Source organism: Manis pentadactyla, chromosome 4 (assembly GCF_030020395.1).
Source record: "Manis pentadactyla isolate mManPen7 chromosome 4, mManPen7.hap1, whole genome shotgun sequence".
NCBI lineage: Eukaryota > Metazoa > Chordata > Mammalia > Pholidota > Manidae > Manis > Manis pentadactyla.
In genome coordinates this window covers 143,574,862-143,601,567 of record NC_080022.1, presented here as the reverse complement: position 1 = coordinate 143,601,567, position 26,706 = coordinate 143,574,862, and the positions used below count along the sequence as shown (strand labels likewise).

The window sequence follows — 26,706 nt, the reverse complement described above, 5'->3', positions numbered from 1 at the left end:
ACTGCTTCAATTTCGTTGCTGGTAATTGGTCTGTTTAGATTTTCTGTTTCTTCCTGGGTCAGTCTTGGAAGGTTGTATTTTTCTAGGAAGTTGTCCATTTTTCCTAGGTTTCCCAGCTTGTTAGCATATAGGTTTTCATAGTAGTCTCCAATAATTCTTTGCATTTCCGTGGGATCCGTCGTGATTTTTCCTTTCTCATTTCTGATACTGTTGATTTGTGTTGACTCTCTTTTCTTCTTAATAAGTCTGGCTAGAGGCTTATCTATTTTGTTTATTTTCTCGAAGAACCAGCTCTTGGTTTCATTGATTTTTGCTATTGTTTTATTCTTCTCAATTTTATTTATTTCTTCTCTGATCTTTATTATGTCCCTCCTTCTGCTGACCTTAGGCCTCATCTGTTCTTCTTTTTCCAATTTCGATAATTGTGACATTAGACCATTCATTTGGGATTGCTCTTCCTTTTTTAAATATGCTTGGATTGCTATATACTTTCCTCTTAAGACTGCTTTTGCTGTGTCCCACAGAAGTTGGGGCTTAGTGTTCTTGTTGTCATTTGTTTCCATATATTGCTGGATCTCCATTTTGATTTGGTCATTGATCCATTGATTATTTAGGAGCGTGTTGTTAAGCCTCCATGTGTTTGTGAGCCTCTTTGCTTTCTTTGTACAGTTTATTTCTAGTTTTATGCCTTTGTGGTCTGAAAAGTTGGTTGGTAGGATTTCAATCTTTTGGAATTTTCTGAGGCTCTTTTTGTGGCCTAGTATGTGGTCTATTCTGGAGAATGTTCCATGTGCACTTGAGAAGAATGTGTATCCTGTTGCTTTTGGATGTAGAGTTCTATAGATGTCTATTAGGTCCATCTGTTCTAGTGTGTTGTTCAGTGCCTCTGTGTCCTTACTTATTTTCTGCCCAGTGGATCTATCCTTTGGGATGAGTGGTGTGTTGAAGTCTCCTAGAATGAATGCATTGCAGTCTATATCCCCCTTTAGTTCTGTTAGTATTTGTTTCACATATGCTGGTGCTCCTGTGTTGGGTGCATATATATTTAGAATGGTTATATCCTCTTGTTTGACTGAGCCCTTTATCATTATGTAGTGTCCTTCTTTATCTCTTGTTACTTTCTTTGTTTTGAAGTCTATTTTGCCTGATATTAGTACTGCAACCCCTGCTTTCTTATCGTTGTTGTTTGCTTGAAATATGTTTTTCCATCCCTTGACTTTTAGTCTGTACATGTCTTTGGGTTTGAGGTGAGTTTCTTGTAAGCAGCATATAGATGGTTCTTGCTTTTTTATCCATTGTATTACTCTGTGTGTTTTGATTGGTGCATTTAGCCCATTAACATTTAGGGTGACTATTGAACGATATGTACTTATTGCCATTGCAGGCTTTAAATTCGTGATTACCAAAGGTTCAAGGTTAGCCTCTTTAGTATTTTACTGCCTAACTTAGCTCACTTATTGAGCTGTTATATACACTGTCTGGAGATTCTTTTCTTCTCTCCCTTCGTGTTCCTCCTCGATTCTTCATATGTTGGGTGTTTTGTGCTGTGCTCTTTCTAGGAGTGCTCCCATCTAGAGCAGTCCCTGTAAGATGTTCTGTAGAGGTGGTTTGTGGAAAGCAAATTCCCTCAGCTTTTGTTTGTCTGGGAATTGTTTAATCCCACCGTCATATTTGAATGATAGTCGTGCTGGATACAGTATCCTTGGTTCAAGGCCCTTCTGTTTCATTGTATTAAATATATCATGCCATTCTCTTCTGGCCTGTAGGGTTTCTGTTGAGAAATCTGATGTTAGCCTGATGGGTTTTCCTTTACAGGTGACCTTTTTCTCTCTAGCTGCCTTTAAAACTCTTTCCTTGTCCTTGATCTTTACCATTTTAATTATTATGTGTCTTGGCATTGTCCTCCTTGGATCCTTTCTGTTGGGGGTTCTGTGTATTTCCGTGGTCTGTTCGATTATTTCCTCCCCCAGTTTGGGGAAGTTTTCAGCAATTATTTCTTCTAAGATACTTTCCATCTCTTTTCCTCTCTCTTCTTCTTCTGGGACCCCTATAATACAGATATTGTTCCTTTTGGATTGGTCACACAGTTCTCTTAATATTTTTTCATTCCTGGAGATCCTTTTGTCTCTCTCTATGTCAGCTTCTATGCGTTCCTGTTCTCTGATTTCAATTCCATCAATGGCCTCTTGCATCCTATCCATTCTGCTTATAAACCCTTCCAGAGTTTGTTTCATTTCTGCGATCTCCTTTCTGGCATCTGTGATCTCCCTCTGGACTTCATCCCATTTCTCTTGCGTATTTCTCTGCATCTCTGTCAGCATGTATATGATTCTTATTTTGAATTCTTTTTCAGGAAGACTGGTTAGGTCTGTCTCCTTCTCTGGTGTTGTCTCTGTGATCTTTGTCTGCCTTTAGCTTTGCCTTTTCATGGTGATAGGAATAGTTTGCAGAGCTGGGACAAGTGACGGCTGGAACAACTTCCCTTCTTGTTGGTTTGTGGCCCTCTTCTCCTGGGAGAACAGCGACCTCTAGTGGCTTGTGCTGCGCAGCTGCGCGCAGACAGGGTTTCTGCTTCCTGCCCGGCTGCTATGGGGTTAATCTCCACTGTTGCTATGGGCGTGGCCTGGCTTGGGCAGCTACTCCAAAGTGGTGGAGTTGCGTTGGAGCAGGAGCTGCTGGGAGGCTATTTATCTCCTTAAGGGGCTTCCGAGCTCCCTAGAGCCCAGGGGTTAGGGTGCCCAGAGATCCCCTGATTCCCTACCTCTGGATTAAGTGTCCTGCCCTGCCCCTTTAAGACTTCCTAAAAGCACCCGCTGAAACAAAACAACGACCACCAAAAAAAAAAAAAAGAAAAAAATTTTTAAATAAAAAAAATAAAATTTTCTTTGTAATTAAAAAAAAAGGTGGCCGCTCGTTTTTCTTTATTCTCTGGTGCCAGCCTCAGGCCTCTGCTCACCGGTCTTGCTGCCCTGTTTCCCTAGTATTGGGGTCCCTATCCCTTTAAGACTTATAAAAAGCGCTTGCCAAAACAAAAGAAAACAAAAAAAAATTGGCGCTCGCTTTTCTGGTGTCCTCCTGCGCCAGGCCACCGGTGCCCGCTCACTGTTCTTGCTGCCCTGATTCCCTAGTATTGGGGTCCCTATCCCTTTAAGGCTTCCAAAAAGCACTCGCCAAAACAAAGCAGCAAAAAAAAAGAAAAAAAAAATTGGTCACGCGCTTTTCTTATGTCCTCCGGCGCCCGGCCTCCGGTGCCCGCTCACTGTTCTTGATGCCCTGTTTTCCCAGTATCCAGGGCCCCCTGGGCATGTACTGTGTCTGGGCCCGGATGGCTGTGGCTGGGTGTTCGGCAGTCCTGGGCTCTGTCTCCCTCCCGCTCTGCCTATTCTTCTCCTGCCGGGAGTTGGGGGGATGGGTGCTCGGCTCCCGCTGGGCCGGGGCTTGTATCTTACCCCCTTCGCGAGGCGCTGGGTTCTCTCAGGTGCGGATGTGGTCTGGATATTGTCCTGTGTCCTCTGGTCTTTATTCTACGAAGGATTGTCTTTGTTATATTTTCATAGATATATGTAGTTTTGGGAGGAGATTTCCGCTGCTCTACTCACGCCGACATCTTCCGCCCCTCCCCAGGTTTTGCATTCTTTAAACCAACCTCTTGGTAGTGCATATTAGCATAGTAAAGCTCTGTGAAGTCTTTTATTAAAGAAACCTGTTCAATTTTTATTTAATCTAGTCCCTCTCAAAATTCTGGGCCACTGAACACTTTTTTGCCTGATTGTCTGATAGCATGGGACACACCTTTGGAAGTATTTGAAATTACAGGCTTTGGAAGTTGACGGTGCTCACACAGAAGTCATTAGAATTACCAACCATTCTCCTTATTTTGGTTACTGTATAAACCTTTCCCCTAGTGGCTTTTATATAATATTTGATAAATGTTTATTAAATTGGAAATTTCTTGCTTCTTTAAAAATAAATAAATAAATAAAATAAACATGTGAGTTAGCTAAATCTATCCTGGCGGAAAAAAAATTACCAAGCATTCTTATTCTGTTACTAAGAACACTTGATTCTTCAAACAGAGAACAGTGTAGCCCAGAGAAGGCACATAGTGGACCTGTGGCATCTTACTACACTGATGGACAGTGACTGTATTGGGGTATGGGTGGGGACTTGGTAATATGGGTAAATGTAGTAACCACATTGTTTTTCATGTGAAACCTTCATAAGAGTGCATATCAATCATACCTTAATTAAAATAAGTAAAAAAAAAAAGAACACTCGATTCTTTTCAGTTGTGTATAGGGATTCAGTCCTCTACATGGTTCTAAAATACTCATTTTACAGGTGAGTTAAGTAAGGCTCAGAGTGGTTAACTAACTTACTGTAGAAGCATATGGGTTTGGATTCATATATTACTCTTGAGACCATGTTCTTTCCATTTTGCCATGTTTCCAAATTTGCAGTAGAAATGTTACAGAAGTTCCTCACAAGGAAAATGTAAAGCTTATTATTTGTGGAGCTATCTTTTTTAGTCTAAGTATTTTCTGTTTTCTTCTTTGTTTATGCCAGAATGCCAAAGCTTTGATTCTTTTTTATTGCTTTCTAGTGAGAAAGATCCCTGCATTCTGAAAACAGGAGTAGTGGTTACTTTTCTTTTTAATAGCACTACATAATTAATGAACTATAAAATAAAAGACTTTCTTACATACAGTTTTGGTGTTTTTGATGTTGTTTTTATCTTGTTTTTTAGTTCTAACAGTAGTCACTAGAAAATTGAGCTATTTTAGGTATGTGAAATACTTTAGTAAAGCGAAATTAATAAAATTCTAATGTCATTAAACATTAGAATGACAGCAACTTTGTTAGGCTGTGGATGTAAGAAAAGATCCTCTATATACCATGGGTCTGTATTTATTATTCCACATATCTTAAAGAGTTTTGGTTTGGTAAGACTATAATATTGGTGTATATATACAATTTTTAATTTTACACACCCATAAAATAGAATTAATATGAAGTTACTTAGTGGAAGAAGGTTAGGCTAAAGACTATATTCTAAGAAGAAAAAAATATAAAAGGCTTCAATAAAAAATAACTAAATGGGATGTTAACAGGATTAAAAATAGAAAAGGTTTGGGTTTGTTTTCACCATTGGAATCATTGAGAAATGAGCAGTGTCTCTGTGTATACCGCATGAGATGTGTAATAGAAATGGATTTTGAACTAATGTCAAAAATTTTACAGAAAAGACTACACTTTGGAAATAACTCAGAATTGATTAACTTTTTCACATGGTTGGGCTTTTTGGTATTTACTTGTTGGTCATTTTTTAAATCTGTCAACTAACAATTGATAAACTTCCTGGTCTTGGCAAATACAAGGAATTTCTCAAAATAGACCACTAACTTTCTAAAGACTGTGTGTGCCAAGCAGTGTGCTAGATGCTAATATGCAAGAATTCAGGAGAAGATATTTGAATCTAATGCTCTTTTCCCTCAGGAACAAGATCACGGTGTTGGACGGACAGGAACAGTGAATAGTGTTGGAAGTAATCAGTCTATTCCCAGTATGTCCATCAGTGCCAGTAGTCAAAGCAGTAGTGTTAACAGTCTTCCAGATGCCTCAGATGACAAGAGTGAGCTAGACATGATGGAGGGAGACCACACAGTCATGTCTAATAGTTCTGTCATCCATTTAAAACCCGTGAGTATTTCAATTTCAGTGAAAAAAATTTCAACTTTGGTAACTAATTTTCTTAGTCTGGTTAGTTTAAGAGGTTGGGTTTTTTTTTCCTTTGATGTTTCAGAAGTTTGGAACATAATTTTAGGCAACTTATTTTAAAATGGCAAAAGGCTTTTTAATTACCAGTTTAATATCTGCATTTAGGAAACATGTTTTGAGAATGCAAAAAGAATATTTTTTAAATCTTAGAATAAATAAATAAATAAATAAATAAATAAATACCTGATAATGTGTTATTTGAAGTTACTTAGATGAAAATGAAGGTATTTAAAAATAGTAAGTATACAACATGATATTAATGATAATGGTTGCCTTTGGGAAGTGTAAAAAGGGTAAGGTGGGTGAATATCAAAAATCATTTTTGCATTTTCCATAATGTTTACATTTTTAAAATAAAACTGAGTGTAATTGTAGCAAATTACAACTTCTCGGTTTAGGAAATACGGATGTTTGGTACACTTTCATATGTAAGATTTTAAGTTTTCTTGAAAACATTTGAAGGTCAGGTAACTTCTTTTCACAATTGATAGGAATGCTTCCTTTTTAACTTCACTGCTTTCAATATTACCAAAAAGTTACTAGGCACAGTAGGTAAAAATGGAAACAATCAAAGTGTTCATCAACACATGAATGGCTAAACAAACCATAGTATATTCATATGATGGAATATTATTCAACTGTGAAAAGGAATGGCATTCTAATATATTCTAAAATGTGAGTGAATGTTGAAAACATGCTAAGTGATATAAGCCAGATACAAAAAGACAAATATTATTAGAATTCCACATATATGAAGTATCTAAAATTGGCAAATTCTTAGAAAGTAGATTAGAGGTTGCTAAGGGGAAGTGAAAGATGAAATAAATACTTTCTGTTAATATATACAGTTTCTGTTTGATGGAAACATTTTCAAAATAGTGATATGATGTTTCTGTAACACTGAAAATGTTATTACACCACTTAGTCATAAATTAAAAATGGTTAAAATGTCAAATTTTATATATGTTTTACAACACATACAGAGTTACTAGGAATGATTTTTAAGTAGTTGTATTATTCAGGTTGATATAATGTGTAATCTTTATACTCTTAGGCAGTAGAATTAGCCATGAAAAAGGTTATTCCCACAATTATTTGGTTGCCAACATAATTGGCTTTCTCTTCAGTTAATTATCCACCTTACATATCAGCAGAGATATCAGTTCTTTCTTTGTCTCTTTCTCTCTTTCTATCATTGATACACAATGTTTTTCTTTTACATATAAATTTTTTGGTATCTTTAATATAAAATGACAGGGGCAACATTGTAGTTACTAGTTTCCCCCCAGTATCAAGTCCCCACCACATACCCATTCCAGTCACTGTCCATCAGAGTACTAAGATGCTATAGCATTACTACTTGTCTTCCCTGTGCTACACTGCCTTCCCTGTGACCCCCCTATGTTATGTGTGCTAATTGTAATGCCCCTTATTCCCATTATCCCTCCCTTCCCACCCACCCTCTCCAGTCCCTTTCCCTTTCGTAACTGTTAGTTCATTCCTGGGTTCTGTCAGTCTGCAGGTGTTTTGTTCCTTCAGTTTTTGCTTTGTTCTTATGCTCCACAAATGAGTGAAATCATTTGATACTTCTCTTTCTCCTCCTGGCTTATTTCACTGAGCATAATACCCTCTAGCTCCATCCATGTTGTTGCAAATGGTAGGATTTGTTTTCTTCTTGTGGCTGAATAATATTCCATTGTGAATATGTACCACATCTTCTTTATCCATTCATCTACTGATGGACACTTAGGTTGCTTCCATTTCTTGGCTATTAAAAATAGTGCTGCGATAAACATAGGTGTGCATATATCTTTTTGAAACTGGGATCCTACCTTCTTAGGGTAAATTCCTAGAAGTGGAATTCCTGGGTCAAATGGTATTTCTATTTTGAGTTTTTTTGAGGAGCCTTCATACTGCTTTCCATAGTGGTTGACTAGTTTACATTCCCACCAGCAGTGTAGGAGGATTCCCCTTTCTCCATCCACATCCTCACCAACATTTGTTGTTGTTTGTCTTTTGGATGTTGGCTATCCTAACTGGTGTGAGGTGATATCTCATTGTGGTTTTAATTTGCATTTCCCTGACAATTAGCGATGTAGAACATCTTTTCATGTGCCTCTTGGTCATCTGAATTTCTTCTTTGGAGAAGTGCTGTTCATATCCTCTGCCCATTTTTTAACAGGATTATTTGATTTTTGGGTGTTGAGGCATGTGAGTTCTTTATATATTTTGGATGTTAACCCCTTGTCGCATATGTCATTTACAAATATATTCTCCCATACTGCAGGATGCCTTTTTGTTCTGCTGATGGTGTCCTTTGCTGTACAGAAGCTTTTTAGCATGATGTAGTCTCATTTATTAATTTTTTATTTTGTTTCCCTTGCCCTGGGAGATGGCGTTCAGGAAAAAGTTGCTCATGTTTATATTCAAGAGATTTTTCCCCATGTTTTCTTCTAAGAGTTTTATGGTTTCAGACTTATATTCAGGTCTTTGATCCATTTTGAATTTACTTTTGTGTACAGGGTTAAACAATAATCCAGTTTCATTCTCTTGCATGTAGTTCTCCAGTTTTGCCAACACCAATTGTTGAAGAGGCTGTCATTTCCCCATTGCATATCCATGGCTCCTTTATCATATATTCATTGACCAGGTATGCTTGGGTTTATACCTGGGCTCTCTAGTCTGTTCCATCGGTTTATGTGTTTGTTCTTGTACCAGTACCAAATTGTCTTGATTACTGTGGCTTTGTAGTAGAGCTTGAAGTTGGGGAGTGTAATCCCCCCCACTTTATTTTTCCTTCTCAGGATTACTTTAACTATTTGGGGTCTTTTGTGGCTCCATATGAACTTCAGAACTATTTGCTCTAGGTATTTTGATATGGATTGCGTTGACTCTGTAGACTGCTTTGGGCAGGATGGCCATTTTGACAATATTAATTAATCCTTTCCATGAGCATGGGATGTGTTTGCATTCATTGGTCTCTTCTTTAGTTTGTCTCATGAGTGTTATAGTTTTCAGAGTATACGTCTTTCACTTCCTTGGTTAGGATCATTTCTAGGTATTTTATTCTTTGTGATGCAATTGTGAATGAAATTGTTTTCCTGATTTCTCTATCTGCTAGTTCATCCTGCAATTTGCTGAATTCAGATATTAGTTCTAGTAGTTTTGGAGTGCATTCTTTACAGTTTTTTATCTACAATATCATGTCATTTGCAAACAGTGAAAGTGTAACTTCTTTCTTGCCAGTCTTGAGTGCTTTTATTTCTTTGTGTCATCTGATTGCCTTGGCGAGGACCTCCAGAAATATTTTGATTGTAAGTGGGGACAGTTGGCAACTTTGTCTCGTTCCCAATCTTAAAGGAAAAGCTTTCAGCTTCTTGCTGTTACATACGATGTTGGCTGTGGGTTTGTCATAAATGGCATTTATTATGTTGATGTACTTGCCCTCTATATACCCATTTTGTTGAGAGTTTTTATCATGAATGTATGTTAAATTTTGTCTAATGCCTTTTCAGCATCTATGGAAATGAACATGTGATTTTTGTCCTTTTTATTGATGTGGTGGATGATGATGTTGCATTTTCGAATGTTGTACCATCCTTGCATCCCTGGAATAAATCCTACTTGATCATAATGGATGATCTTTTTTATGTATTTTTGAATTCAATCTGCTAATATTTTATTGAACATTTTTGCATGTATGTTCATCAGGGATATTGGTCTGTAATTTTCTTGTTGCGTTGTGTCTTTGCCAGGTTTTGATATTAGAGTGATGCTGGTCTTAGAATGAGTTTTGGAGTATTCCCTCCTCTTCTACTTTTTGGAAAACTTTAAGGAGGGTGGGTATTAGATCTTCACTAAATGATATAATTCAGCAGTGAAGCTATCAGATCCAGGTATTTTGTTCTTAGGTAGTTTTTTGATTACCAATTCAATTTCATTGCTCATAAGTGGTTCAGATTTTTTGTTTCTTTTTGGGTCAGCCCTGGAAGGTTGTATTTTTCTAGAAAGTTGTCCATTTCTTCTAGATTATCAACTTTGTTAGGATATAAGTTTTCATAGTATTCTCTTATAATTCTTTGTATTTCTGTGGTGTTGGTAGTTATTTTTCCTTTCTCATTTCTGATTCTGTTTATGTGTAAAGACTCTTTTTTTTCCTGGTAAGTCTGGCTAGGGCTTTATCTGTTTTGTTATTTTCTCAGCAAATCAGCTCCGACTTTCATTGATTCTTTCTATTGTTTTATTCTTCTCAATTTTATTTATTTATGCTCTAATCTTTATTATGTCCCTCCTTCTACTCACTCCTTCTATGGCCCCCTTCTACTGGGCCTCATTTCTTCTTTTCTAGTTTTGTTAATTGTGAGTTTAGACTGTTCATATGGGATTTTTCTTCTTTCCTGAGATACGCCTTTATTGCAATATACTTCCCTCTTCACATGGCCGTCTCTGTGTCCCACAGATTTTATGGTGTCGAATTATTGTTGTCATTTGTCTCTATATATTGCTTGATCTCTGTTTTTATTTGGTCATTGATCCATTGATTATTTAGGAGCATGTTGTTAAGCCTCCATGTGTTTGTGGGATTTTTCATTTTCTTTGAATAATTTATTTCTAGTTTCATACATTTGTGGTCTGAGAAGGTGGTTGGTACAATTTCAATACTTTTTAATTTACTGATGCTCTCTTTTGTGGCCTAGTAAATAATCTATTCTTGATAATGTTCCATGGGCACTTGAGAAGAATGTATATTCTGTTTATTTTGTATGGAGTGTTTGTAGATGTCCATTAGGTCTATCTGTTCTAATATGTTGTTCAGTGCCTCTGTCTCCTTACTTATTTTCTGTCTGGTTGATCTGTCCTTTGGAGTGAAAGTTGTGTTGAAACCTCCTAAAATGATTGAATTGTATTCTTTTTCCCCCTTTAATTCTGTTAGTATTTAATTCACATATTTAAGTGCTCCTGTATTTGATGCATAGATATTTATAACAGTTATATCCTCTTGTTGACTGACCCCTTTATCATTTTCTAATGTCCTTCTTTGTCATTTTCTCTGTTTTGAAGTCTGTTTTCTCTGGTACAAGTACTACAACTCCTGCTTTTTTCTCCCTATTAGTTGCATGAAATATCTTTTTCCATCCCTTCACTTTTAGTCTATGTATGTCTTTGGGTTTAAAATGAGTGTCTTGTAGGCAGCATATAGATGGGTCTTGTTTTTTTATCCATTCAGTGACTCTATGTCTTTTGATTGGTGCATTCAGTTCATTTACATTTAGGGTGATTATCGATAGGTGCGTACTTATTGCCATTGCAGGCTTTAGATTCGTGGTTACCAAAGGTTCAAGGTTAACTTCCTTACTATCTAAGTGTCTAATTTAACTCACTTAATATGCTATTACAAACACAATCTCAGTGTTCTTTTTTCCTCCTCCTTTTTCTTCCTCCTCCATTCTTTATATATTAGGTATCATATTCTGTACTCTTTGTCTATCCCTTAATTGACTTTGGGAATAGTTTATTTAATTTTGCATTTGCTTAGTAATTAGCTGTTCTACTTTCTTTACTGTGGTTTTATTACCTCTGGTGACAGTTGTTTAGCCTTTTGAGTACTTCCAGCATTCCAAAATGCACTGTGGAGGTGGTTTGTTGCAGGTAAATTCTCTCCGCTTTTGTGTATCTGAAAATTGTTGAATCTGTTTTTCAAATGTAAATGGTAATCTTGCTGGGTATGGTATTTTTGGTTCAAGGTCTTCCTGCTTCATTACATTAAATATATCATGCCACTCCGTTCTGGCCTGTAATGTTTCTGCTGAGAAGTCTGATCATAGCCTGATGGGTTTTCTTTTGTGTGTGATCTTTTTTCTCTCTCTGGCTACTTTAGTACTCTGTCCTTATCCTTGATCTTTCCCATTTTAATTATTATGTCTTGGTGTTATCTTCCTTGGGTCCTCTGTGTTGGGAGATCTGTGCTCCTCCATGACCTGAGAAACGATCTCCTTTTCCAGATTGGGGAAATTTTCAGCAATTACTTCCTCAAAGACTCTTTCTTTCCCTTTTCCTCTCTCTGATTGAATCTCCATCCTAAATTCGCCCCTGAGTTCTTGAATATTTTTTCTTTACCTCCATGAGCATGTTTATGATTTTAATTTTGAATTCTCTTTCAGGAAGATTGGTGTGTTCAGTTTCATTTGGCCCTTTTACTGGTGTTGCTGAGAATTTCGTTTAAACCAGGTTCTGTTGACATTTCATTTATATATGCCACCTTCTAGTGTTCAGTAGCTCTAGTGTCTGAAGCTGCTCAGCCCCCAGAGTGATTTCTTGGGTTGCAGGGGAGTGGCACTGGTGCCTGGAGGGAGGAAAGAGCTGATTCTTGCTTCCCTTCTTTAGTGCCTGTGTCCACTGTCAGAACCAGTGGGTGGAGCACACAGCTGTAAGCCTGTGCACTGTGCGTCTGTAGTTGTAGTAGGCGGGGCCTCCCTCGGGCTGGCTTGACGCCCGGGCTGGGACTGCAGGTTTGCGAGCCAATGCCAGCAGGCCAGGAGGAAGGTGCAGCAGGCTGCATATCACGGTGGTGGGCCTTGGAGCTGAGTAGGCAGCCCAAGGGAGTTGGAGGGCCTGAAGCCCCTGAAAGTTCTCAACCTCCTGGGCAGAGCACGCCCAGTCAACCATGTCTAACTATCCCTTTTTCCATGCAGCAAGCTCCGTGCAAACGCTGCCCCTTCAGCAGGCGTCTCGCTGCTAGGAAGCCTCTCATTCCACTGCCTTTCCTTTGTCCCAGAACAGTTGGATGTGAATTCCCGTCCTCCACAAATGGCTGGAATCTCAGTCTCTCCAAGTATTCCGCCTATCTTAGCTTTCCAACCCCACTAATCTCCAGAGCACCATGAAATGTAGGTTTCTACTCCCAGAGCAGATCTCCAGTGCTGGGTGTTCAGCAGTCCTAGGGTTCTGCTGCCTCTCCACTCCATTTCTCTTCCTCCTGCCAGTGAGCTGGGTTGGGGGAAGGTCTTGGGTACCACCAGATCAAGGCTTTGGTATGTTACCCTGTTTTGTGAGTTCTGCTCTATTCTCCAGGTGTATGCAGTCTGGTGCAGCCTTCTTTCCTGTTGCTCTTTTAGGGTTAGTTGTAGTAACTATATTTTCGTATTATATGTGGTTTTGGGAGGAGTTCTCTCTCTTACATCTCATGCCACTGTCTTGAATCCTAATGATACACAATCGTATGAAAGTTTCGCGAGCAACTTTGTGGTTTCAGAATTCACCCATATTATCAAGTACCCCCCACCTTATTGCAGTCATTGTCCATCAGCATAGTAGGATACTATAGAGTCACTACTTGTCTTCTCCATGCTATACTGCGTTCCCCATGGCCTGCCTATGTTGTGATTGCAAATTATAATGCCTCTTAATCCCCTTCTCCCTCCCAGTCTCTCCCCTTAGGTAATGGCTAGTCCCATCTTCAATTCTGAGTCTGCTGCTGTTTTGTTCCTTCAGTTTTGCTTTGTTGTTATACTCCACAAATGAGTGAAATCATTTAGTACTTGACTTTCTCCACCTGGCTTATTTCACTGAGCATAATATCCTTTAGCTCCATCCATGTCGTTGCAAATTGTAGGATTTGTTTCTTTCTTATGGCTGAATAGTATTGCATTGTGTATATGTACCACCTCTTTCTTATTCATTCATCTACTGATGGACACTTAGGCTGCTTCCATTTCTTAGCTGTTGTAAGTAGTGCTGCGAAAAACATTGGTGCATATGTTTTTTTGAATCAAGAATCTTGTTTTCTTTGGGTAAATTCCCATGAGTGGAATTCCTGAGTCAAAAAGTATTTCTGTTTCTAGTTTTTTAAAGAAACTCCATATTCCTTTCCACAGTGGTTGAACTAATTTACATTCCCATCAACAGTATAGGAGTGTTCCTCTTTCTCCACATCCTCACCAGTATTTGTTGTTTCTTGTCTGTTGGATGTTGGCCAGCCTAACTGGTGTGATATCTCACTGTGGTTTTAATTTGCATTTCCCTGATGATTAGTGTTGTGGAGCATCTTTTCATGTACCTGTTGGCCATTTGAATTTCTTCTTTTGAGAAGTATCTGTTCATATCCTCCACCCATTTTTTAATTGGGTTATTTGATTTTTGGGTGTTTTTTGGGTGTTGAGGCATGTGATTCCTGTATACATTTTAGATATTAACAACCTGTCGGGTAAGTAATGTATGAATATATTCTCCCATACTATAGGATGACTTTTTGTTCTGCTGATGGTGTCCTTTGCTGTAGCAGTGCTTTTTAGTTTGATATAATCCCACTTGTTCATTTTTTATTTTGTTTCCCTTGCCCAACAAGGTGTGTTCAGGAAAATGTTGCTCATGTTTATATTCAAGAGATTTTTGCCTATGTTTTCCTCCAGTTTTATGGTTTCATGACCTACTTTCATTTCTTTGATCCATTTTGAGTTTACTTTTGTGTGTGGAGTTAGACAGTAATGCAGTTTCATTCTCTTCCATGTTGCTATCCTGTTTTGCCAAAACTAGTTGTTGAAGAGGTTGTCATTTCACCATTATATATCTGTGGGTCCTTTATCGTATATTAATTGGCTATATATGTGTGGGTTTATATCTGGGCTCCCTATTCTGTTCCATTGATCTATGAGTCAGGTCCGTTCTTGTGCCAGTACCAAATTGTTCTGATTACTGTAGGTTTGTAGTAAAGCTTGAAGTTATGGAGTGTAATCCCCCCAGTTTTGTTCTTCTCAGGATTGCTTTGGCTATTTGGGGTCTTTTGTGGTTCCATATGAATTTTAGAACTATTTGTTCTAGTTCATTGAAGAATGCTGTTTGTATTTCAATAGGCATTGCATTGAATCTGTAGATTGCTTTAGGCAGGATGGCCATTTTTATATTAGTTCTTCCTTCCTATCCATGAGCATGGGATGTATTTTCATTCATTGGTGTCTTCTTTAATTTCTCTCTTGAAGAAAGTGTAGGTTTTTTACCTCCTTCATTAGGGTTATTCCTAGGTATTTTATTCTTTTTGATGCAGTTGTAAATGGAATTTTTCTTTCTGCTAGTTCATCATTAGTGACAGGAATGCAATAGATTTCTGTGTATTAATTTTGTATCCTGCAACTTTACTGAATTCAGTTATTCTAGTAGTTTTTGGGTGGATTCTCTAGGCTTTTTTTATGTACAGTATCATGTCATCTGCAAACAGTGACAGTTTGACTTCTTCCTTACCAATCTGGATGCCTTTTGTTTCTTTGTGTCATCCAATTGCCATGGCTAGGACCTCCAGTAGTATGTAGAATAAAAGTGGGGAGGGTTGGCATCCTTGTCTTGTTCCCAATCTTAGAGGAAAAGCCTTCAGCTTTTTGCTGTTCAGTATGATGTTGGCTGTGGGTTTGTCATATATGGCCTTTACTATGTTGAGGTACGTGCCTTCTATTATACCCAGTTTGTTGGGTTTTTTTTATCATGAATGGATGTTGAATTTTGTCAAGTATTTTTCAGCATGGAAAGATACCCGTTCAACTCTTTTAATTACTTGGACAAATTACAAAATTATGGTATTATAAATTATAAAGTATTGCAAAGATATTTTTAAGCTACATTATTGCTTCTAAAACCCAAGATACTTAATTTTATTATTGCTGTTTAAAATAACTGTCTGCATATTTCATCATCTTCCTTTTTAAATTATAGTAAAGCTTTTCAATTTTGTGTATAATGAATAGGATATAAATCTAGCCATATACATTTACTTATTCTGAATCTGTGTGCTATTTTCAAACACTGAGGAAAAAATGTCTCTGTATACTAATTATATTGATAATAAAATGCCAGCATTCCCAATTTTTGTTGTTCCTTTTTAAAATTGTGTGTTAGATTTATTGATCAAGTTGTCTTTAAACTTTTATTTTCTTAAAATTTCAAATGAACTGTGTTTGTTTGCCTCATATAGTATTATCTCTTTCTTCAACTAGGAGGAAGAAAATTACAGAGAAGAGGGAGATCCTAGAACAAGAGCATCGGATCCACAGTCTCCACCCCAAGTATCTCGTCATAAATCACACTACCGTAACCGAGAACACTTTGCTACTATACGGACGGCATCACTGGTATGTACCTCCCCTGAATCAGAAATATATTTTTTTACGTTGGACTTAGACGTGTATAATCAAGTATAACTATATCTTATTTTTTTGTATTTTGTATTTACTTAGCTAAATAGTGAACATTTAAGTGCTTCTTATGAGAAAACCTACAAAGTACTCTGAGAGACATTAAACTAATTATGTCTTCAAAACAAATAACTAGTGTGGTAGAATATGTTAAATGCCTAAGAGGGTTACAAGGTACTGAATATGAATTCAGATTACTTTTGATTTGGGCCATAAAGAAAGTATTTATAAAACAAATGGTTTTAGCCTTTAATAAGCAGTTGTTTTTGCGCACAAGCAGAGTGAAAAAATACAAAAGAATTGATGATAAGGAAATTCTGAGTATAACCAAAATGAGGGTGAATATCTGGGATATGGCAGGTAATCCAATTTGATATATTTAAAATACAGTTCTAATTTCCCAAATAACAATAAAAAGGATATCCATTATAAGGATGTTGTTATAGTGGGGTACTTTACAATCCTGATCAATCATATAAGTAGGAGCAAAATATGATAAAAGATACTAGGAATAGAAAGAAATAATGTTATGATACCATATAAAAAGAAGGCATTATCTGATTTACCAACCTTATAAGCAGATTTTATAAATCCCCTTCTATGGCCCATGACTCTGTATGGCTTGGGGTCAAGAATGCCATCCCCCACTTAAGTCAGTGGGGGATGACTTAAGTCTATTTTGCTACGTGTAAATAACTCTTTGAGTAGAGCAAGTGGCAAAAATTGCCTAATTATTTCATGACTATTTTAAGTAATACCTAGAAAGGGACCAGCTCATGGAAAAACACCAATGTGATTTGGCATGTATTAAACAAGCAAGTCTTTGGTCCTAAATTTTGGCTTCATCAGATTAATTAAGGACACTCTTAAATTAGGAATTTAGAAAATTTAAGATCCATATTCTTAAGCCCAGTAATTACATTTATTTCAAATAAAACATTCAGAGAATATATAGATTAATGTACAAAGATAAGCATAGCTATATTATTTGATATAAATACTATATGCCATAACTCAGTCTAACTCAGTGATTGTAAATGCAGTCACACAGACTGTACTGTTTTGTGCTGGACTTACTTTGCTCAGCTTAATGTTTTTGTTATTCATCCATGTGTTGTGCTTATCAAATTCATTCTTTTTTATTACTGTGAATAGTTTTCCATTATGTGTGAATAACCACAATTTTTTTATCCGTTCTTCTATTGATGAACATTTTGTTTGATTCTTATTTTGGACTGTTATACATAAGGTTGCTATAAACATTGTACATGTGTTATGTGAATGTGATGTTTTAATTTCTGTGACAAATACATAGGGTAAAGTTGCTGAGTCATAGGGCATATGTATGTTGGATTTCAAAAGAAACTGTCAAACAGCTTTCCAAAATGGTTGTACTGTTTCACATCCCCATTACCAATGTATAAGAGTTGCAGTTGGTTCACATCTTCTCCAGCATTTGGTTTGTCAGTCTTTTTTATTTTAGCCGTTCTGGTGGGAATGAAATGGAACCTCATGATGGTTGTTTTTGCAATTCCCTATGACTGAACATGGCACCAGAATCACCTTTTCATGTGTTTATTGTCCATTCATGTATCTCTTTAGTGAAGTATCTTTTTAAGTCTTTTGTCTATTTTCTTATTCAAGTGTTCATCTTTTTAATACTAATTAGTAGGAGTTTTTATATAGTGTAGATACAAGTATTATATCTCAGAAATGTCCTGAAAATATTTTTTCTCCAACTGTGATAAATTAAAACTTTTTAGTTTTAAAATCCAATTTAAACAACCCATTAAAGATGAGTAAAGGCCGTAAAAAAAAGCTTAAAGCTTTTCCTCTAAAATCAGGAATAAGACAAAGATGCCTACTCACAACACTTTTATTCAACAGAGTATTGGATGTCCTAGCTACATTAATCAGGCAATAAAAAGAAATAAAAGGCATCCACACTGGTAAGGAAGAAGTGAAACTGTCATTGTTTAGAGATGACCTGACTCTACATACAGAAAGCCCTAAAGACTCCACCAAAAAACTATTAGAATTAATATATCAACTATACCTCAATTTTTAAAAATGTGTTAAAGACTTGAATAGACATTTATCCAAAGAACATATACAAATGGCCAACAAGCACATGAAAAGATGCTCAATATAAAGTCTTTAGGGAAACACAAATCAAAATCACAATGAGGTACCACCTTACAGCCACTAGGATGGCTAGTGCTTTTTTTTTGTTCTTAAGGTATCATTGATATACAATCTTGTGAAGGTTTCACATGAGCAACATTGGTTACCACATTCACCCATGTTATTGAGTCCCCCCCAACACCCCATTGCAGTCACTGTCCATCAGCATAGTAAGATGCTATAGAGTCACTGCTTGTCTTCTCTGTGCTATTACTGCCTTCCCGTCTCCCCCTTCTACACTATGTGTGCCAATTGTAATACCCCTTAATCCTCTTCTCCCTCCCTTCCCACCCACCCTTCCTACCCCCTACCCTTTGGTAACCGCTAGTCCCTTCTTGGACTCTGTGAGTCTGTTGCTGTTTCGTTAGGATGGCTAGCTATTAAAAGAGAAAAACAAAAACAAAGATGGAAAATGACAATTAGGGAGCATGTGGAGAAACTGGAACTCCTGCTGTATATTGCTGGTAGGAATGTAAAATGTCAGCTGCTGTGGAAAACAGTTGATGATTTCTCAAAAAATTAAACATAGCATTTCCCCATGACCCAGCAATTCTACTCCTAGATATATACCCAAAACAATTGAAAGCAGGTACTTAAACAAATGCATATACACAAATGTTCATAACAGCAGTATTCACAATAGCCAAAAGGTGGAAACAACACAGAGGTCCAGCAACAAATAAATGGATAAACAAATTAGGGTATGTGCATACAGTGGAATATTAATCACCTATAAAAGGTAATGTATTCACTCATATGTGGAGTATAAGTACAAAGAAAAACTGAAGGAACAAAACAGCAGCAGAATCACAGAACCCAAGAATGGACTAATAGTTACCAAAGGGAAAGGGACTGGGGAGGATGGGTGGGAAGGGAGGGACAAGGGCAGGGAAAAAGAAAGGGGGCGTTACAATTAGCGTGGATAGTGTGTTTGGGGGCACGGGGAGGGCTGTGCAACACAGAAGACAAGTAGTGATTTTATAGCATCTTACTATGCTGATGGACAGTGACTGTGAAGGGGTATGTTGGGGGGACTTAGTGAAGGGGGGAGCCTAGTAAACATAATGTTCTTCATGTAATTGTAGATTAATGATACCAAAAAAAAGGGGGGGTGTAGTACTGATACATGCTATACAATATGGATGAACCTTGGAAACATGCTAGGTGAAAGAAGCCAGATACAACAGGTCACATAGCATATGAAACATCTAAAATAGATAAATGCATAGACAGAAAATAGATTGGTCATGACCAGAAGGGGAGATTGGGGAGCAATTGCTTAAAACATACAGGGTTTTCTGTTTTCTTCTGAGGTATTAAATGTGTTTTGTAACTAGATATGGGAAGTTATTGCAGAACATCATGAATATACTAAATTCCTCTCGTTAAAAGATTAATCATACATTGTGTGAATTTTGTCTCTATTTAAGAATCCAGTTTGTACATTTTTTTCTTTATAGTAGGGGCTACTGAATTCCTCTCGTTAAAAGATTAATCATACATTGTGTGAATTTTGTCTCTATTTAAGAATCCAGTTTGTACATTTTTTTCTTTATAGTAGGGGCTACTGAATTCCTCTCGTTAAAAGATTAATCATACATTGTGTGAATTTTGTCTCTATTTAAGAATCCAGTTTGTACATTTTTTTCTTTATAGTAGGGGCAGTGGTTGCAGAACATCATGAATATACAAAATGCTACTCAATTGTTCACTTTACATGGTTAATCTTACATTATGAATTTTGCCTCTGAGAATGCAGTTTGTACATTTTTTCGTTATAGTCAGTGTTTTTTTGTGTCCTACCCAAGAAATATTTGCTGACCCCAAGGTCATGACAATATTCTGTGTTTTCTTCTGATGTATGATTCTGGATTTTAGGTTTAGATCAGGTGACTCTTTACAAATTAATTTCTGTATATAGCATGATTAAGCATTTATTTATCTTGAATACAGAGAACAACTTGTTACAGCAGGAGTTGTTAAAAATACCTTCCTTTCCTCTTTGAATTAACTTGACTTTTTCGTAACAAATCAATTGACTGAATATATGTGGGTCCGTTTCTAGATTTTACTGTGTTCCTTTGCTCTATTCAGTTTGTCCTTATACCAATAGCACACTGTTGTGATTACTGAAGTTTACATCTTCCAACTTTTTATCCCCTCTCAAAATGTTGGCTATTCTAGGTCCTTTACATTCCCATTTAAATTTTAGAACCAGCTTGTCTGCTTCTTCAGGTGAAATTTTATTAGAAGTTGTCGACTGGGATCTCCTATACTAATTACCTACTTAGTTGATAGTAGACAGGTCTAAGATGGTTTTGGAAAAAAAAAAAAGGTTTTGCTTTACTTCATTCTTTCCTCTCCATTGTTGTAGGTTACAAGGCAAATGCAAGAACATGAGCAGGACTCTGAGCTTAGAGAACAAATGTCTGGTTATAAGAGAATGAGGCGGCAACATCAAAAACAGCTGATGACTCTGGAAAATAAGCTAAAGGCTGAGATGGACGAGCATCGTCTCAGATTAGACAAAGATCTTGAAACTCAGCGTAACAACTTTGCGGCAGAAATGGAGAAACTTATCAAGAAACATCAGGCTGCTATGGAAAAAGAGGTAGCTGATCATTATTACTAATGTATTTATTCTAACTTGTGACTATTTCAAAATTAACCAAGATGGCATTTTGATGTTAGGGTGTCTGTTCCCCAGAACCAAGCAAATCGATTGGGGAAAGGGAGAAGTATTTATATAATAGATAAAATATCAAGTGCTGAGTCTGGGAACCAGTAGGTATGGGATTATGTCCTGATAACTTGATGGTTTTATAGTGTAACAGTGGTTAAGTCAGGTAGATCAGATTAAAGATGGTGACGTGAGAGGTGAAACAGAGGCCTCCTGCCAATACCACATATAATGCAAAAATATAGTTAATACAACTAACTCTAAAAGATCAATAGGAAAGAAGCCTGCAACAGCCTGCTTACACCTGGAGAAAAGAACAGACATCAAAAAGGGTAACATATCAAAGCTGGGATCCAGAGGGTCCCAAGCCCTTCCCCCATCCCAGTTCACTGGCAGGAGGAAGAGAAACAGAGCAGGGAGGGGGTGCAGGCTTACAACTGCTGAACACCCAGCCCTGGAGATCTGCTCTGAGAGCAGGAACCTACATTGCACGATGCTCTGCAGATTAGTTGGGTTGGAAAGCTTAGACAAGAGGAATACTTTGAGAGACTGAGATTCCAGCTGCTGGTGGAAAACAGGGATCCACATCTGGCTGCTCTGGGACAAAAGAAAGGGAGGCAGTCTAAGAGACTTCCTAACAGTGAGAGGGCTACTAAAGGGGCAAGGATTGCACAGGGCTTGCTGCTCAGGAAAAAGGACAGGTAGACAAAATTGTTCAGGTGCACTCTGCCCAGCAGGTTGGGAACTTTTCAGGAACTTCAGATGCTCCATCCCCCTGGCTGGCTACACAGCTCTGAGTCCTTCCACCATGATACGCAGCCTGCTGCACCTTCCAACCAACTGGCAATGGCTTGCAAACCAGCTGCCCCTGCCCTGGAGTCAGTCAAGCCAGTGGGAAGCCCTGCCTACAGTAGCTACAAATGCAAAGCATAGAGGGTTACACCTGTGTGTTTGGCCCACTGGTCTGGCTGTGGAGAGAGGCACAGTAGCCGGGGAGCAGGAAACAGCTCTTCCCAACCCCCAGTCACCACTCCTATGTGACCCCGACATTGCTCCATGGGCAAGCAGCTCCAGAGAGTAGACCTTCTGGGTACTAGAGGGTGCCACACACAAATATGAAACATCAAAGAAACTTGGTTCAAACCAAAATCCCAAAAACACCAGAAAAAGGATTAAGTGGAAATGAACTCATCAACCTTTCTGAAAGAGATTTCAAAAAAAAAGTCATAAACATGCTCATGGAGGTACAGAAAAAATTCATGAACTCACGAGCGAATTCAGAGATCCATTCGTTACGGAATACAATAGGGGAATTTCAAAGCAGATTAAATATGGTGGAGGAGATGATAAATGAAAAAGAAATTAGAGAAGAGGAATACAAAGAAGCTGAGGCACAGAGAAAAAAATGATCTCTAGGAATGAAACAATACTGAGAGAACTGTGTGACCAATCCAAACGGAACAATATTTGTGTTGTAGGGATACCAGAAGAAGAAGAGAGAGAAAAAGGGAAAGTGTCTTTGAGGAGGTGATTGCTGAAAATTTCCCCAGTCTAAAGGAGATAGTCTCTCAGGCCATAGAGGTACACAGATCTCCCAACACAAGGGACCCAAGGAAGACAACACCAAAACATATAATAATTAAATTGGCAAAGATCAAGGATAAGGACGGACTATTAAAAGCAGCCAGAGAAAGTAAAAAAGATCATATACAAAGGAAAACTAATCAGGCTATCATCAGACTTCGCAGCTGAAACCTTACAGGCCAGAAGGGAGTGGCATGATATATTTAATGCAATGAAGCAGAAGGGCCTCGAACAAAGAATACTCTAATCAGCAAGATTATCATTTAAATTTGGACGAGGTTTCAAACAATTTTGAGATAAGCAAAAGCTGGAAGAATTTACCTCCCACAAACCATCTACAGTGTATTTTGGAGGGACTGCTCTGGATGGAAGTATTCCTAAGGCTAAACAGCTGTCACCAGGGGAAATAAAACCACAGTAAAGAAAGTAGAACAATTAATTATGAAGCAGATGCAAAATCAAATCAACTACCCCCAAAGTCAAGCAAGGGATAGACAAAGAGTACAGAATATGATACCTAATATATAAAGAATGGAGGAGGAAGAAAAAGGAAGAAAAGAGAAAAAAAAGAACTTTTATGTTGTATTTATAATAGCATACTGAGTGAGTTAGATTAGACTGTTAGATAAGTAAGGGAATTACCCTTGAACCTTTGATAACCATGAATCTAAAGCCTGCAATGGCAATAAGTACATGCCTATCAATAGTCACCCTAAATGCAAATGGTCTGAATGCACCAATCAAAAGACATAGAGTCACTGAATGGATAAAAAAACAAGACCCATCTATATGATGCCTACAGGAGACTCACGTCAAACCCAGAAATAAATACACATATACAGACTGAAAGTAAAGAGATGGGAAATGATATTTCATACATCTAATGGGGAGAAAAAAGCAGGAGTTGCAGTACTTGTATCAGAGAAAATAGACTTCAAAACAAAGAAAGTTACAAGAGACAAAGAGGACATTATAAGCAGGTCAGTCCAACAAGAGGTTATAACCATTATAAATATCTATGCACCCAACACAGGAGCACCAATATATGTGAAACAAACAGTAACAGAATTAAAGGAGTTAATAGAATGCAATGCATTCATTTTAGGAGACTTCAACAAACACACCACTCACTCCAAAGGACAGATCAACCAGACAGAAAATAAGTAAGGAGACAGAGGCACTGAACAACACATTAGAACAGATGGACCTAACAGATATCTACAGAACTCTCCACCCAAAAGCCGCAGGGTACACATTCTCCTCAAATGCACATGGAACATTTTCAAGAATAGATCGTATACTAGGCCACAAAAAAGAGCCTCAGTAAATTCAAAAATATTGAAATTGTACCAACCAACTTCTCAGACCACAAAGGTATGAAACTAGAAATAAATTACTCAAAGAAAGTGAAAAATCCCACAAACACATGGAGGCTTAACAACATGCCCCTAAATAATCAATGGATCAATGACAAATAAAAACAGATCAACCAATATATGGAGACAAATGACAACAGTAATTCAACACTGCAAAATCTATGGGTCATAGCGAAGGCCATGCAGAGGGAAGTATACTGCAATATGAGCCTACCTCAGGAAAGAAGAACAATCCCAAATGAACAGTCTAAACTCACAATTAACGAAACTAGAAAGAGAAGAACCAATGAGGCCCAAAGTCAGTAGAAGGAGGGACATAATAAAGATTAGAGCAAGAATAAATAAAATCAAGAAGAATAAAACAGTATAATCAATGAAGGCAGGAGCTGGTATTTTTAGAAAATAAACAAAATAGATAAGCCCATAGCCAGACTTATCAAGAAAAAAATAGTCTACACACAAACAGAATCAGAAATGAAAATGAAAGAATCACTACAGACACCATAGAAATACAAAGAATTATTAGAGAATACTATGGAAAATTTTATGCTAACAAACTGGATAACCCAGAAGAAATGAACAACTTTATAGAAAAATAAAACCTTCCAAGGCTGACCCAGAATGAAACAGAAAATCTGAACAGACAAATTACCTGCAGCAAAGTTGAATTGGTAATCAAAAAACTACATAAGAATAAAATCCCTGGACCAGATGGCTTCACTGATGAATTTTATCAAACATTTAGTGAAGATCTAATACCCATCCTCCTTAAATTTTTCCAAAAAGTAGGAGAGTAGGAATACTTCCACCCTCATTCTATGAGGCTAGCATCACTCTAATACAAAAACTAGGCAAATACACCACACACAAAAAAATTACAGACCAATATCCCTGAAGAACACAGATGCAAAAATACTCAACAAAATATTAGCAAACCAAATTTAAAAATACATTTAAAAATCGTCCATCATGATCAAGTAAAGTTTATTCAAGGGATGCAGGGGTGGTACGACATTTGGAAATGCATCAACATCATCCACCACATCAACAAAAAGAAGGACAAAAACCACAAGATCATCTCCATAGATGCTGAAAAAGCAATTCGACAAAATTCAACCTCCATTCATGATAAAAACTCTCAACAAAATGAGTACAGAAGTACCTCAACATAATAAAGGCTATGTATGACAAACCCACACCAACATCACACTTAACAGCAAGAAGCTGAAAGCTTTTCCTTTAAAACCAGGAACAAGACAAGGATGCCCACTCTTTCCACTTTTATTCAACATAGATCTGGAGGTCCTAGCCATGGCAGTCATACAACACAAAGAAGTAAAAAGCATCCAGATTGGTAAAGAAGAAGTTAAACTGTCACTGTTTGCAGATGACATGATATTATACATAAAAAATCCTAAAGAATTCACTCAGAACTACTAGATCTAATATCTGAATTCAGCAAAGTTGCAGGATAGAAAAGTAATACACAGAAATCTGCTGCATTCCTATATGCTAATGATGAACTAGCAGAAAGAGAAATCAGGAAAACAATTCCATCAAAAAGAATAAAATACCCAGGGTTAAACCTAACGAAGGAAGTGAAAGACCTATACCCTGAAAACTACAAGACAGCCAAGAGAAAGAAGATACCAATAAATGGAAATAACATTTCATATTCATGGATAGGAAGAATTAATATTGTCCAAATGGCCATCCTGCCTAAAGCAGTCTACAGATTCAATGCAATCCCTATCAAAATGCCAACAGTATTCTTCAACAAACTGGAACAAAGAGTTCTAAAATTCATATGGAACCACAAAAGACCCCGAACAGCCGAAGTAATCATGAGGAAGAATAAAGTGGGGGGAATTATGCTCCCCGACTTAAAGCTCTACTACAAAGCCACAGTAATCAAGACAATTTGGTTCTGGCACAAGAAGAGACCCATAGACAAATGGAACAGACTAGAGAGCCCAGATATAATCCCAAACATATATGGTCAATTAATATATGATAAAGGAGCCATGGACATAGAATGGGGAAACGACATTGTCTTCAACAACTGGTGTTGGCAAAACTGGACAGGCATATGCAAGAGAATGAAACTGGATCATTGTCTAACCCTACACACAAAAGTAAACTCAAAATGGATCAAAGACTTGAATGTAAGTCATGAAACCATAAAACTCTTAGAAGACAACATATGCAAAAATCTCTTGAATATAAACATGAGTAACTTTTTCCTGAACACATCTCCTTGGGCAAGGGAAACAAAAGCAAAAATGAACACATGGGACTACATCAAGCTTCTGTACAGCAAAGGACACCATCAGCAGAAGAAAAAGGCATCCTGCAGTATGGGAGAATATATTTCTAAGTGACATAACCGACGAGTGATTAACATCCAAAATATATAAAGAGCTCACATGCCTCAACAACCAAAAAGGAAATAACCCAATTAAAAATGGGCATAGGATCTGAGCAGACACTTCTCCAAAGAAGAAATTCAGATGGCCAACAGGCACATGAAAAGATGCTCCACTTCACTAATTATCAGGGAAATGCAGATTAAAACCACAATGAGATATCACATCCCACCAGATACAATGGCCAACATCGAAAAGAGTAGGAACAACAAATGCTGGGGATGATGCATAGAAAGCGGAACTCTCCTACACTGCTGGTGAGAATGTAAATCAGTGTAATCATTGTGGATAGCAATATGGAGGTTCCTCAAAAACCTAAAAGTAGAAATACCATCTGATTCGTGAATTCCACTCCTAGGAACTTACCTGAAGAAAACAGGTTCTCAGATTTAAAAAGTCATACACACCCCTCCGTTTATTCCAGCACTATTTACAATAGCCAAGAAATGGAAGTAACCTAAGTGTCCATCAATAGGTGAATGGATAAAGAAGATATGGTA

General features: G+C 37.4%; 1 protein-coding gene across 3 annotated transcripts in view; it reads left to right on the top strand.

Annotated features, from left to right (window-relative positions):
* TAOK1 (TAO kinase 1) overlaps positions 1 to 26,706 on the top strand; it is a 170,630-nt gene that overhangs the window by 111,367 nt on the left and 32,557 nt on the right. For all 3 annotated transcript variants that reach the window (XM_057501085.1, XM_057501087.1, XM_057501086.1), the window contains 3 exons: positions 5,497 to 5,700; positions 15,759 to 15,893; positions 20,515 to 20,751. In XM_057501085.1, coding sequence (XP_057357068.1) covers positions 5,497 to 5,700; positions 15,759 to 15,893; positions 20,515 to 20,751 — 576 coding nt within the window. The remainder of the gene's footprint in view (positions 1 to 5,496; positions 5,701 to 15,758; positions 15,894 to 20,514; positions 20,752 to 26,706) is intronic.